This window comes from Sorex fumeus, unplaced genomic scaffold (assembly GCF_029834395.1).
Source record: "Sorex fumeus unplaced genomic scaffold, SorFum_2.1 ptg000018l, whole genome shotgun sequence".
Lineage (NCBI taxonomy): Eukaryota > Metazoa > Chordata > Mammalia > Eulipotyphla > Soricidae > Sorex > Sorex fumeus.
The window spans coordinates 18302062-18317547 of record NW_026606075.1 but is presented as its reverse complement, the minus strand read 5'-3'; the positions used below and the strand labels follow the sequence as shown (position 1 = coordinate 18317547).

Genomic DNA, 15486 nt, shown 5'->3' with positions numbered 1-15486 from the left:
ATTATTGTGGTATAATATGGCAGCAGTCATTAAAAGATGGCTTCCAGTGTTGATGTGAGTAACTTGTTTTTTCATTTTATAGTGTTTTGTTATAAGCATCGTGTACTTTTCTTCAAGGTTTCAAATGTGAGTGTCTCAATGAAATTTACAAGTATACTTTGTTCCTTGTATGGGCCATAAAAGTTAAAGATGAGCAAAATAAAGGAATATTTTCTAATCCAGTCTCCTATTACATCCCTCTAATTGTCTTAGAACTCAAGTGTGAGGAGCAATTTTTGAATTAGTCTGTGTCTTACTGGCTTTGTTAGGAATGTGTTTGATTTATATTTCTTTTTTATATACTTTTAGGTATTTTAAGGAACGAAGTAGGAAAATTCATATATTTTTTGGGAAAAAAGGCAAAAATGAGAATATTTTAAAAAACCTTATTCATGTAGGAATCCATATGGTATAGAGATTCTTGTCATTTTGAGAAAATAAGAAGATAAAAATTCTTCCCAGCAGTACTCACTTGATTAAGAATGTTTTTATAAGCATGGGGAAATAATGTGCAAACAGTATAGATTTTAATCAGCTAACAGTCACTCCAGAGATTTTTGGTCAGCACCAGTTCCTATTTTAGCTAAGTATTGAAACGTTAAGCAATTTTACTATGCTTAACATGGTAAAGGCAGAGTTCTGTGGCAATACATAAAACTACATATCTGCTTTAATAAAAATTTGTTCCCACTTTATTTCTAATAAAATTAATGTATGTAATAATCATCAAGTTTGAGCTTCCTTCAATGAACGAACCCCATATTTGATGTGCTATAGAGTTGCTATTTTGGAGATAGCCCCTTTTAAATAATATATTCATCTTATGCTAAACAAGACAGGTTTTTTAGTTGACAAGTTGGAGATTGATCTATGACAGTAGTTTTTGAATTAACCCTCATAATCTCTTTGGGTTTATATTTTTATACAATTTGCATAGCCAACCTAATACAAAAATGTGCATGCATACCTTGGTCAGCTTTTTAATGTTAAAGCATCTGAAGATTTTCAGATATGCTTTTGATAGAAGAAATTTCTACCTTTATTTACAACATCTATCAGATAAGATATAACTATAGTTATATTTGATGAACTTCCAATTGTTCTATACCTTCCACACACATAACTCTACATTTATGGAGTAAATTTATTAGAATTATTATGGAGTCTTAAATGCAACCACAATCAATTCAGGAAACAGATTTATTTACTCATGTTCATGGGAGAAAAATCTACATAAAAACATTCATGAAAGCACACCAGCTATGTCATACTTGAATTATTTTACTAAATCCCATTTATTAGAACTCATTGTGAAACAATGGGAAACATGAATTGTAATTTGAATACAAATATTGGTCCCTGTGGGGTCTCAACAGTCATAAAAAATATGAAAACAGAGCTTTATTTCATATTACAGCCTCTATGGTGGAAAGTTGTTTTTCTAAAGCTGGCCTTATCCTTTTATTTAAAACCCTGAAGATCTTAGTGTAAACTCATTGAAAACTGCTTCAGCATTTCATTTAAGCCTAAAAATGACCATTAAGGGAAGTGGAACGTGACCATATTTCTTTATGGAAGGGGGTTTAGAACTATTTGTTGACACTTCCCCCAAAACCGAGGCACCAGTTGAGCTTTCTGGTATCTATGCAAATTGGAATAATAAGGATTTTGAAAGTAGTGCTCTATTTCTTGGTCAGCACATATGTTGCTATTCATTTCTTTTATGATTAAAAAAATTTAAGTAATGTAAATAAGGAAGTATTAAATAGTTTAAAGTCATTTTATAGGACAATAACATTTCATAGGCTAACATAAAATCAAGCTGCTAAATTTTTCTGTTCAGCAGTTTATCTATATAACTGCCCTGAGTAGATGCTAAATGCTGCTTAGCAAATGGCCCATAGAATTTAAATAAAACTCAGTAAAGCTACTCAAAAGATAAGACAATTCTTCTCAGGCGTGTATAATTTTAATTAGAAGAAGGTAGGAATCTCTTTGATTAAATATTATTTGCTTCTTTAAGTATCATACTTCATACAAATGGGGTTGTTAAGGAGTTTTAATCTGTGCTTGTTAGTCTGCATTTAGGTTGATATGAACTTTCTTTCCTTTTTGGTCAAAAGGCAGGATTTTAAAAATAAAATATTCTTTTGGAGGTTTGAAGTATTAACTTTTAGAAAAAACATAGATTATTGTCCCGTGAAACAGTTTTGTGTAACCTCTCTGAATCCTGGTTTATGTAAAGAAGCCTGTATTCAAATCTGCTGCTCTACTCTGTCTATTGTACTGCATTTCAAAATTGTACAAAGGTGTAAAATTTGTGCTTGTAGAAGCTGCTGCTCTGAGTAGCTTTACTTCCCTTATTTTAATCCCCCGCATCCCCAGCTATTGCATGCCCCATTCATGAAAGGATTCTTGGCTGGGATGATGGAGCCTAAACAGTTTGGCCCTAAAGCATCCATATGGAGCGCTTCCTTAAAAATTATATTAATTTATAATATATATTGAATGATAGCTTTACAAAAACAAATTAATGAATTGGTCTTTATGAAAATGACTCTATACAGTAAGTAAAAAAAGGGTTATCACAGTTTTGGTAACTTGCATGAGTTCATATTGAAAAAAAAACAAACACAAAAACCTTTCACATGTTCTTAATGACTTTAAAGCTGAGATGCTCTAGGGGCATGCTCAGTTGTAAGCTCTGAAGCAATAGACGCCGTACAGCTTATGCTTCTTATCTGGGAAACCCACGAAGCGCACTGCAGCCTCAGTGGGACTGCAGCGCCTTCTTGGTCTGGAGATAGGGTAGCGGACGCTGCCGTCGGCCAACCAGCCCGCATCACAGCGGTCATACCCCAGAAGTTTCCAGGCGACGAAGATCTGGCCCACTTTGGCGATCTGAGCACCGTCATTGAGACACGCCTGCACGGCTTCATCATAGGTCAGCTTGGTGGGGTGAATCAGGTAGTAAAACCGGCCTGCAGAGAGAGAGAAGAGAGGGTCAGTGGGCCTGTCTGGGTGGTAGGGTCCTACCGGGATGGCTGAAGCAAAGTGCAAGTGGATCTCCGCTGAAAGAGGAAGACGGAGCAATGTGTGCAAAGTCTAGGGAACATAGGACCTTCTTTCATTAAACGGAGTGTTTCCGGTCACGCTCTGGTAAATTAGTTTTATTCCTGGCCCCTTAATATGGCTCAGACGTGCCCTTTTGTAGTTGAGGGTGGGGGCGGGGAAGCAAGCGAAATGACAAATGCAATTTCTGTTTGCTCATTAGTGACTCAAAGGGCCCTTCTGTGGCACCAGAGAAGACAGAATTCCATGTTAAAAGCAAGAGCAATTTAAATTCTAGCAGTAGCAAGGCCTGAGCCTCAGCACAAGTTTTTGGAGAGGCAAATTTGAATGTGAAAGGATCAAAAACATTACTGACATAAAAGTCCATTAAAAAAATCAAAAGACCGCAAGTTCCTTTCATTACAGGTATCAATAAAGACATTATTCTTATTCAAAGACTACAGTAAGAATTGCAAAAAGTACAGATAGTCACTTGCCAGAAATAATATGGACTTAGAATGTAATCTCAGCTTGTTTGCTCGGGAGCAAAGAGGATGAAATTTTTTCGCTGTCTTTCCTCTGTTGGAACTGTGATAGCTAACCTTTTCTCGAGTTTACAAGAAAGAACAAGTTCATCTCCACCACTTTTTGAGTACTATTAATCATTGAAATTCCTTTACATGAAATTCCTTTACATTCCATTAAATATGCATAAATTGTATAAAATAAAATAGTTGACTGAAGTGAAGCAGACTCATTGAACATTTTCTCAGATATTTTAGTTCCAAACAGAATATAATCATTCTGATCTTATTAGACATCGAAACAAGATATACCGTTATCCCCTCATTAAATACGGATGATTCTGAGGTTTTGTTGTTAAGACTAAAGTGATGCAGTTTATAGAAAGGATAGAAATCTCTGAAGTATTAACTATAGTATTAGGTGTAACATGTCTTCCAGAAAATGGCAGAGTATAGTGCACGTCAAAAGAAATTTTATTACAAGACAGACATACATGTTCATTTAATATTATCTGTGACTACTTTTGGGGTTACAACATGCATAGCTACATTGAGTAATTGTATCAGAGACCATATGGCCCACAAATCCAAACGATATTCATATCTGGCTCTCTATCAAGTTTATTAATAACCTTCTTACTTGCTAATTCGTTTCCTGCCCCCTCCCTCCCGGAAAAAATAAAGTCACCGTGGCACTAAAATAAAGTGATATTGCAAAGGTTTGCTTCATGGTTGTGTACATCAGGGATCCATATGTAAAATTTTTGCAAGGGTATACCTGACCATGCTGGGGGCTTACTCTTGGCTCTGGGCTCATGGAGCACTCTTGGTAGGACTTGTGGTGCTGGGGATCGAATTCAGGTTGGCCATATGCAAGGCAAACACTGTGCCCAGTATAGTATCTCTCTCCACAACCCCATGCATAGTTTAAATCTCTATTTTCTTTCTTTTTTAATAATTTTTGAACAAGAAGCCATATTTTACTTTGTACTGGGTCTGGCAAAATTATGCAGCTGATGGAGCAAGATCAGATTGGGAACTGTGTTGAATGTGATGAACCCATCATCAATATTGAGTCAATTCTGATCTCTTCCACTTTCACTTTCCATAGTATTTCCACTTATTTTTCTGCAAATGTCTCTTTATTCTTACTTAAATTTTTTAAACAGAGTGAAAACTAGCTTTCTCTTTGTCCTGTTCTTTACTGATCATTTATGAATAACTGGGCCTGTAACTTAGAAGAGCATATGACACAAAAGCATCCTTTCCTTCACCTGAGAGCTTGATAGCCCAGGGAGAGCATATAGTGGCAGCAGCACCTTTCACAATATTATTCACATCACAGAATAAATGATTTCATAAGAACAGTTGGATACACTAAACCCTGGACAGAGGAAATTGGCACTTTTGTTGGACATCAGTGAAGTTATTTTTAAAAAATTAATTACCTTTCACCTTTTCAAACAAGAACAGTTTCAAAGATTTTTTTAAAAAGGTTTTGAAATCAAAACTTTTAAATCGTCACTTTGTTAAGTAGGAACAATAAAAGTCAAGTGCAATAACAGCTAGGAAAAGTACTGGAATAGTTTATATCTTACCATTGAAGTTGGATGTAAAGCAGAAAACATCATATCTACTTTTATCCTTATCCCAAAACCCGTAGTTCCTCACGCCGGGCACCGTGTTCTGGCCTCCGCAGGGCTCTCTGGGTTTTGTGATGGGGTATTGCACAGAGCCATCACTGAGCCAGCCAGCATTGCACCAGTCCAGCCCGCCCCTCCAGGCATCATACAGCTGGTCAAAGGAAGCAATCACTGAATCCTGGTCCAAACAGGCCTGTTGGGCCTCGTGAAAATTGAGATTATAGCGCCCCAGTCGTGGAAAATAAGGGAAAACCACACCTGTCCAAGGATAAGACAAGAGAAATATATCAGGGACACAAAAAAACAACATCACCAGTCTGGTGAAAAACACAGTAGATGCTCCAATCTAATGAAGCTGCAACGTTTGGTCAGTGTGCAATGGTTTCTCAGGCCCTTTCCGTTTCAAACAGCCTCTCAGATCTGAGCATTTCCCACTCAGCTATTAAGTTGCTGATTAATTCAGCAATTTACCTCTTTGTTATCTGTTCAATTGCAGACTTAACATTATCTTTTCCAAAATGATTTATCTCACATTTCAACTTCCGAATAGCCCTCCCTGAGAATTAACCTTCTGCTACGGGCTACTAATTTTAAAATGGATTACTGCTGGTCTGTTCACCAGGGAAAAGGCCAATAGAACTACTGTTAAGAGTAGGAGGGAGGTGTAGAAAAACATGGTGCTGAGAAAAGGAATTTCTGAAAATCCACATAGTTTTTTCTTAGTAATTATACTGATATAATAAATCGTCACCTTTCTTCTTTTAAAGACATATGTTAACAAATGATTGAAATGTAGAAGCATACCTCTTTTTTTTTTTAATTTGTGCTTCTAAAAACTTCCTATCCTTTTTTAAATAAAAGGATAGGAAGTCACTTAGGGGCTTCCTATTTAGAGAAACTCTAAGAAGTTTATTATTTAAGCCTATTTAATTAACCAGTCTTATTTTATAGTGAAAAATAATTCTTTGTAGTCAGGAACATGCCCATAGAAGATGCATGGAAGTTCTTTTATCTATTCAACTTTTCGTGTCAGCCTTAATATTACTTGTTTCCTATATTTAAAATATGGGATTTTATTTAAAAATACAGCAATTACTATCTTTCAGCTTCCCCATTCATTTATTGTCAATTGAAGTTAAGATTTCAGAAAATATTTTTATTGCAAATAGAACTACAAAACTTGTATTGTGTGTGTGTGTGTGTGTGTGTGTGTGTGTGTGTGTGTGTGTGGTTTGAACCTGGGATCTCACATATACAAAGGCATAACTTTTATCACTAGACCATATCCTGGGACCCAGAGTTTTTCTGGTATATAAGATACATACACAATAGACATTGGTTGATTAAATTAATGTTGAAGAATTAAGTTGAATATTTCAGAAGACACAAACCCATAGCAAATGTAAATGTTGCATAGGACTTTGTCTGGAAAGATGCAATAATTTTTGAAAAGCATTCTTTTTAGTCACATAATCATGGGAAGTGAGTATTGTATAACTTCCTGTAAAATTTAAGTAATAAGGTAGCATTAAAAAGGCAAAGCTCTATCATTAACAAAGACTTAACAAAGAACTCTACAAAGAATTGCATATCACAGCTTTCTTCCGTTTAACTGTTAAAGCACCATTTAAAATGATTATTGAAGGGTTTGTCTTGCTTTTGTTACTGCTTGCCTTGATTTTGGATTTGGTCCACACAGCAGTGCTCAGGGGTTACCACTAATGGTGCTTAGGGGACTGTTTGGTCATGGGGATTAAACCTGGCCCTTCTGTATGCAAAGCCTGCCCTCAGCACATGGAGCTATCTCTCTGGAGGTTTTATTTATTTTTGGTTTTGGGGCCACACCTGGTGATGCTCAGGGTTACCCCTGGGTCTGCACTCAGGGATCACTCCCAGCAGTGTTAGAGGGATCAAATGAGGTACCAAGATGGAACTTGGGTTGGTTGGGTGTAAGTTGTGCTATTTCTCCAGCACTGCCTTGGGGTTCAAATTATAATTATAAAAATGTCTTAGCACATGAAATGGAAAAACTGTCCCACTGACACAGTAATTTGAGGGAATGTATCACATGTGTCTTTTACAAGGCTACAGACCCTATTCAAGAGAAATGTACAATTGGTCAATTCACAAAGAGTGTAACAGGGCACAGGAAATGTTTTCTTTTAAGTTGTCCTGGAAGACTACAAGAAATTTCAATAACCTTAAGATCAAATCTCATCCACTGAACGTCCCTGCAGGACATTTTTGTCCCTTTGGGGCAGTCCAACTGGCACCATTCTCTCATTCTGCCTTCTTAGGTTCTTGGCTGAGGAATCAATAAACTGAATGAAAGCCAAAGGGAGGAGGGGAAGGGGAAAAGACTTTCTTGATCGCCTCTACCCTTTGCTCTTCTAAGGGAGAAACCTAGCAATGGCGGTCTCTAAGCAGATCTATGCCCAGGTTTCTGCTGAGGACCCACAAGCCCTGGGAAGCAGCTGAACCAGAAAGCCAGGGCCCACGTGCCTTTTATCTTCTTTCCTCATAAACCCAGAAATGCCAGATGAAAAAGGAAATAATTTAATATATCCTATAGAGGTTTTCTTGTCTGCCAGAGAGAGAGAAAAAATCTCAAAGTATCTTGATCAGATGAGAGAAAGAAACCATAAGGAATGTGCCATTTCCCAAATGTGACAAGATGATATCAGAGGAAAATGTATGATACTCTAATTTATAATAATTTTTAAGATCCAGAAAGCCTTTCAGATTTAAATTCACTGTAATATATTTGGTGGACTCTCATGAATATTGGAAACATTTTCAAATGTTTTTTGTTAGCCAGTGAATTTTGCTGAAAGTGGATTGATTCTGTTCCAAGTTCAGTGTAATAGATTTTTATTTAAATTCCTTTCAAATTTAACATATTTTCTTCATGCAAATCATTTCTTAAAGTCAAAGTGAAACTAATTTTTATGTATCTCATTTGTAAGAGTAAACCATCTTTTTTATTATTATTATTACATTATCTCAAAAGATTTACTGAGCAAATTTTCTTCTTATTGGGGGCCATGCCCAGTTATGCTTAGGGCTTAATCCTGGCTCTGTGCTGTGGGTGCAATCCTGACAGTGTTCAGAGGACCATATGCAGTACGTGGGATTGAACCCAGATTAACCACGTGCAAGGTGAGCATTTTATGCTGTACTATCTCTCTGGCCTTACTTAACAAATTTTAATGAATATCTCATGTTGTTGGAAAGAATAAATTTCAAGCAAATCAAAGTTAATTTTTATATCTTGATCAACCAAAATTTGAAAAGTTTTACTGTAGTGTATACATTTGGTGAACACATTTCAATTATAAGATATTTCTTACAAATAAAGCAATAATGTTTCTGAAATAACATGTTTGTTAATTTTTTTTAATTATTTCACTTACAGTTAGTTAACATTTTAATATCTAAGGCTAACATTGCATAAACTTCTCGGTTCTATGCCCAAATATGCAATACCTAAGAGCTAAATTATACAGCAAATGACAATTGCTTCCAACAAGCATTGCAAAAATAAGAAAAGTAAGACTTTAATGGATGATAAAATATGATCACTTTGTCAAATATCATTATTTTGCCAAATACATAATTGTAAATTTTCTACTTTTTCATTGAGGGGTGGTGTGCATCATTACATCACTACAAGGATAATACATCATACTAGCACGGTCCACGGTCCTCCTGTTGTTCATTGATTTGCTCGAGCGGGCCTAGTAACATCTCCATCATGAGACTTGTTACTGTGTTTGGCATATTGAATACGTCACGGGGAGCTTGCCAGGCTCTGCCACGCGGACAAGATACTCTCGGTAGCTTGCCGGGACCTCCGACAGGGGCGGAGGAATCGAACTCAGGTCGGTCATGTTGGCCGCTTGTAAGGCAGATGCCCTACTGCTGTGCTATAAATATGTGAGTAGTTTAGTTAGTAAAAATGTTTTGAAAACAGTTTTTAAGATTTCACTCCATCACTTGACTTCCCGTTAATCACTGATTTGCTGGAGTGGGCGCCAGTAACATCTCCATTTGTCCCTGCCACGTGCTAGTGTAGCCCAATGGTGTCTGAGGGTTCTAGGAACACGAAGAGCCTCAAATCGATCGTTCAGGGTCTTGACTAAGAAGTCTGAGATTTATTTTAAGATTTATTTACTTTTTTATTCTATTTTATTTTATTTTTATTCTATTTTATTTTCTTTTCAGAGTTTTAAGATTTATAATCAATTTGGGGGCTGAAGTGATAGCACAGCGGGTAGAGCGTTTGCCTTACACGTGGCAAACCCGGGTTCAATTCCCAGCATCCCATATGGTCCCCTGAGCACCTCCGGGAGTAATTCCTGAGCGCTGAGCCAGGAGGAACCCCTGTGCATTGCTGGGTGTGACCCAAAAAGAAAAAAAAAGATTTATAATCATATTTTCCAATTTACCCTAGTTGTTGGCAAATATTTATTTGCTAAGCATGTTACAGATTTTTGCAGTGTGATACGGATAAAGGCTTAAAAATCTTTATTTCATTTAAAATAGGAGTGTTTTGTCATATTGAAGCATATATGAATAAAATACTAACCCATGAGTTTTTCTTTAAAAATTTTTAGCATAAAGAGGACTAAATAAACCAAGGTTAAAAAAAGATTGGCTGTGATATGATAGGTAGTACAGGGGTTATGGCACTTGCCTTGTACTGTATTTAATTGTGCACTATTGCCAAGCTCAGCCTGAAGCCCTTCAGCAAGTCAGATATTATTTATGATGTCTATTTATATTTTGCCCCTTAAGGGGTTGCTTCTATATACTATCATTATCATACACACTTTCCTGCTTTATAACACTCTTCCCTTTTATATCACTTACTTTCCATAGTTCAAATCAAGCAGCTCTTTTTTTGTTTTGTTTTGGGGCAGTACTCAGGGGTTACTCCTGGTGGTACTTGGAGGACATATGAGATACCAGGATTAGAACCTAGGTTGACCATAATACAAGCAAATGCTCTACTGCTTTTGCTTTAAAGCTTTTTCTTAAAGCTGCTTTTTCTTAAAATAAAAGAAAATAAAAGACACTTCTTCCAGTGTCCCTCTATTATATGAATAGTCTGTATTAACTCTGAAAATTTAAAGCCATTATTTCAAATAGTTACTCACTTGCAAACTAGTTACTTAGCGCTAACTTTGTTGGTGGTCCTTGACTGTCATCAAATAGATCACCTTCAGGAGGTGGAGATAGGCAAGGTCATAAATATTTAGAAGACAAAACAGATTGGGCCTGCAATGGAAATCTGTATGCTCTGAGAGTATCATAACTGGAGGTTGGAGGGAAGAACACAAGCTAGGGCTTTTTGTTATATCTTTTAATCTTTCTTTTTTTTTTCGCTCTTTGGATCATACCCAGTGATGCTCAGGGTTTACGCCTACCTCTGCACTCAGTTTCTGGAGGTGCTCAGGGACCATACGGGATGCTGGGAATTGAAATATGGGATGCTGGAGATAAAACCAGGATTGGCTACCTGGAAGGCAAATGCCCGACCCACTGTACCATCACTCCGCTCCCCACTTGATTGTATTTTATTTGATTGCTCAGAAATAGATTTACGTATAAAATGAAAAACACTAAAGTGACAATTACTTCAAGGCAGAATCTCTAGTTCCTAACTACTTCTATTCATTCTACTGTACACAAGAAATTGAAAAGCTATTATGGGCATACTAATTCATGTAATATATCTGAATCCCTGTAAATCATTTCCCAAGAAACTTTTGGTCATTTGAAACTCCTTTTAGGGACTGAGGAGATAGTTCATTAGGATTTTGTTTGTCTGTTTGTTTGTTTTGGGCTCACTTTTGGCTCTGTGCTCAGGGATCACTCCTGGTAAGCTCAGGGGACAATATGGAGTGCTGGGAATTTAATCTGGATCTGTTATATGCAAAGAAAGTGCTTAATCACTGTGCTCCATATCACTCTGACCTCTTAATATCTGGCATTCTTGAGGCCTCAGGTTCAATCCCTGGCACTGCATGCTTAGACCCTTTCTACCCTAGCACCTCAAGTTACAGCTCTGGTGACCACCAAGTCCACAAAACTTTACCTTCACTTAATATGGAATATAGTAAATATGGCATGTAAATGTCTTAGATCTAGGAAACAGTACATTATAAAATTTTTGAATAAGAAACTTAGGAAAAAATATAGAAATAATTAAAGTTCACAGACATTAGAGTCCAACCATAGTTCATAAAATAGCAAGTGAAGGCATAGCAAAGATAAGTAATCTGTTTCTTTTAGAAACTTATTCAGCAGATGTGAAACTAACCTAAACTTTGAGTACTACTAGCTCAAAGCTCTGTACCTTGTCTCATGTGCCTTTAATAAATAAATTCTCTCTCAGCTAGTATTTGATGATAAACTGTCTTAGCCTTCCACTGCTTTCCTTTTGAATAAAGTCAATATGCATGGACATTAGCTTGAGTCAATAGTATCTGAGAGATTAAAGCTACTTAGAATAAGAAGATATGACCTATAACTAAGAGTGAAGTTAGTCAAAGAAATGCACTTTGTGGCACTGTCAACTTCATTAAAGACATAAATCTCCATTGATGTGATGGGAAGTACTTATGATATTCATGAATCTACGGTGTGATAAGAAATGAGGAGATGAATTTCCCAGTTTGAAAGAATGGAAGGATACAGGATGACTGATACAGTTTTTAATTTTTCTAATTAAAAAGTAGAATAAGGAGGATCTTGGGACCAGATCTGGTAGTGGTTTGGGTTTAATCATGGCTCTGTGCTAAAGTATTACTATTTGATCTCAGTGACTACATTGAGTGCTGTGGATATAACCTGGGTCAGAAGCATGCAAAGCAAGTGTACCTGATGTACTATCTCTGATTTAGTAAGGTTGTTTCTTATTCTTTCCTTGTATACATTTTAGGTTATTATATATTATACATAGTATATAACACATAGTATATATTTCTAAATATATTTTATATTTAAGAAATAAAATATTCAACCCACTCCCCCCCAAATGTTTTGACCATCTGATATTCAATGCTAGTGAAACTTTGGGCCATTGGAAATTACTTCTTGCCAATAATATTTAAAAAAAATATAGAGATTACTTTTTTGTTAAATTAAGCTTTCACAATTATCTTACAGAATTCAATTGTATGTATTTTAGTTAGCAGATGTCCTTCACAACTTGTCATTATTTTGAAACAGATAATTTTAGAAGCATAATAAAAGTATCTAATCTGAATTTCTGAATAAGCATGCAGCGAGATTTAAATTTTGAATAGCATAAGGCAGATCTTGAATATTGTTCATTCAGTCCCACTGCATGTCTCTCCTACTTGCATATGCTTTTAGTTTGTGTATAATGATTGTGTTTATGAAATCTGGAATCAAAGACAAACTTTATAAGACCAAGCCAAAATAGATTTTTTCACAAAATAGGATTTCTTACACCACCACCATGGTAACTGTGAGACGTTATTTATGATGGGTAAAAAAAAGAACACAGCAACAATTAATTATTATTTCTAAGGTTAATATGATTTACAGTTACCTACCTTGTAAATCTAATGCTACCACAGCCGTATCATCTTCTAATCCTTCAATCACCTCACACTTATATCGCCCATAATCCTCTAATGAGAGGTCTGTGATCACCAGAGAAGCATCATTATCACTGCCTCGCTTTAGAAACACTCTACCCTGGTAAGAGCCATAGGTTTTCTTGTGGTAGCCCATGGAAACAAAAACATCCACTTCTTTGAGGTAATCTGAAGTCAGCTTGGTCCACTTAATTCGGATTTTGTGGGTTCCTGAGCCAAATGCTGTAGGATCTCGATAAAATTTACATGGCAGTGTAACATTGCCACCTCTATGTGAGAACACCTTGGCTTGTTCTGCTTCCACCAGTAGACGAGGACCATTTTCTGCTGTAATGAAAAGAGAAAAGAGTCATTCATTTGCTTTCAGATATTTAAATACAATTCAGTGTGTGTCCTGTACAAGGTATACAACAAAGAGTATTGTGGAGTAATATGCTTCTTTGAATTGCTGAACAGTAATCTCCTTGAACGGCACAGAAAATTAGCTCTGACACCAACATAGAGGGCATGTATAGAGTAGACATGGGTTTGAAGCCACTGATAAAAGGAAATATGTACATTATAATCACTAGGACAATATTGGATAAGAGATTTCATAGTTTCCTGATGTTTGATGATTTCATAATAAAATATATTTATTTTTCTTTCATATGGAATAAAAATGTAGAAAAGTCAAAGAGTTCCATGATCATTGCATCAAAATAAACCCCTAAATTTCAAGATTGGTATTTACATATTGCCCAGTGACCTTTATTTTTAACCTTTTTTAAAAATATAATTAAAAAAACTTTTTAAAACTATTAAACCTTTTTGAAAAAGGGAATGACCTGCCACAGAGGCAGGGTGGGATGGGGCGAATGGGGGGTGGGAGGGATGCTGGGACCTGTGGTGGTGGAGGATGGGCGCTGGTGGAGGGATGGGTACTTGATCATTGTATAACTGAAACCCAAGCACAAAAATTTGTAAGTCTATAACTGTACCTCATGGTGTTTCACTAATAAAAAATAAATTTAAAAAAGATTGAAAATAAAAATTTTTATCATGACAAAAAAAAAAGAAAAGTATAAAGCAGCATTGGCTTTCATTGAACTATTCTGGCCATAATTTGTCATCTATGACTTCAAAGATTCACATATAATATGACATTCTGGAGCATTTCAAGCAACACATATGCATTTTATTTTCACACAAAGATAGGTGCCAGAAAGACTTAAAAATAAACACTTGGAAAACTAATTTTGAGATACAGCCATCAAAATTTAAGACATGTAACAGTTGTATTTAAAAACTTAACATGTTAAATTTAAGTTACAGCTAAATGTATTTCCAGTTATAGTTAAATGTATTTTCTAATTAGCCATATAATTTGTTTGTGTCTTTAATCTATTTAATTTCCTTACACTTCCTTTTTCTTTGCTTTCTATTATATATATTGTAGTACATTTTACTTATTCCTTCAACCTTTTCTTTCCTTGTCCTTTTCCTCATTTCCTCTTCTCTCCAAGGACTTTGTTGCCTGAGAGAGAATCACAATATTCCACCTGCCTTGTCAGCAGGAATGAGGCAGGTCCCTAGAGATCCAGCTGTTATTTTCAGATCTTGACTTTCTCTGGGGTTTCCCCTGGTTAGTTATTTGTGCTTTTGACCTTGCCAAGGTCTCCTGAAGAAGTGCAGGATTCAAAAACTGAGAAAGCAATCTAAGAACTCCCAGGCACACACAGCTCAGCCCCACACAGTTTTCTACGACAGTGGAAGCTGACTTTTGTGGAGCTCTATCTTCCTACCATGGGTCAAGAGTTTCTGAGTGATCCTTGGCCATAAAATATTTAAGTTATACAAGTAACTAAGAAATGTCAGTGATTTCCAGTTAGATCTAAAAACTTAAGCATTGAATAGCGTATATAAGATTCATCTTTTAAAAGGAAATCTCCAAAAGTAGACATAGTGGTTCTATTTATAGCAACCCAAATTAAAATCTAGATATTCATATAGAAGACAACTCTAGATCTCAAAAACCAGAAAGCTTAATAACACCATTAATGCTTCCACTTTGAGTAGAGAATGAAATGACAGAATAAACACTATTAAAACGAACCACAAGTGCAGCTGATTAAGCATTTACTTTAGATTCTAGTCTTATTTTGGGCCCTGTACTATTGATTAGTTAACATGTAAGTCCATTTTTCTTCTCTACATAAACATTTCCTCCCAATGATCACCTGAGTTCTACTAAATATCTCTAGTATCTTTTTTTCTGTAAGAAGAAAAAGATGTTATTGCCTGGGTGTGCTTAGGAAGACCCAAGGGACCCTAGGGAACATCTCTTTACCGGGTAGGTTGGGAGGACCTCTGGGAACTGAGCATCCCATTTGGTGGCCTGAGTTTAGATGTAACATAGAACTACAGGAGATTATAGTTTTGTGATTAAAGTTCTTTACTTTAAAGTAAACACTAATGTCAAAGGATAAGACGAAGGTTAGAACAGTAGGAACAGCAGCTTTGACATGATATACACTTTGACTTTACTCCTACAATTTGACCTCACTCCTATCTGTATATCTGTATAATCTTATATTAATTGTGAAATCCCTGAGTTCC

The 15486-nt window shown here is 36.0% G+C and overlaps 1 protein-coding gene across 3 annotated transcripts in view; it reads right to left on the bottom strand.

Annotated features, from left to right (window-relative positions):
• Positions 1 to 423: 423 nt before the first annotated feature.
• Positions 424 to 15486, bottom strand: part of HAPLN1 (hyaluronan and proteoglycan link protein 1) — a 44302-nt gene continuing 29239 nt past the window's right edge. For 2 of the 3 annotated variants that reach the window (XM_056112475.1, XM_056112476.1), the window contains exons 3-5: positions 12844 to 13215; positions 5213 to 5515; positions 424 to 3020 (exon numbers count right to left, since the gene is read on the bottom strand). In XM_056112475.1, the coding sequence (XP_055968450.1) occupies positions 2731 to 3020; positions 5213 to 5515; positions 12844 to 13215 (965 nt within the window). In that variant the 3' untranslated portion in view covers positions 424 to 2730. The remainder of the gene's footprint in view (positions 3021 to 5212; positions 5516 to 12843; positions 13216 to 15486) is intronic. The other variant, XM_056112477.1, reaches the window with a different exon arrangement.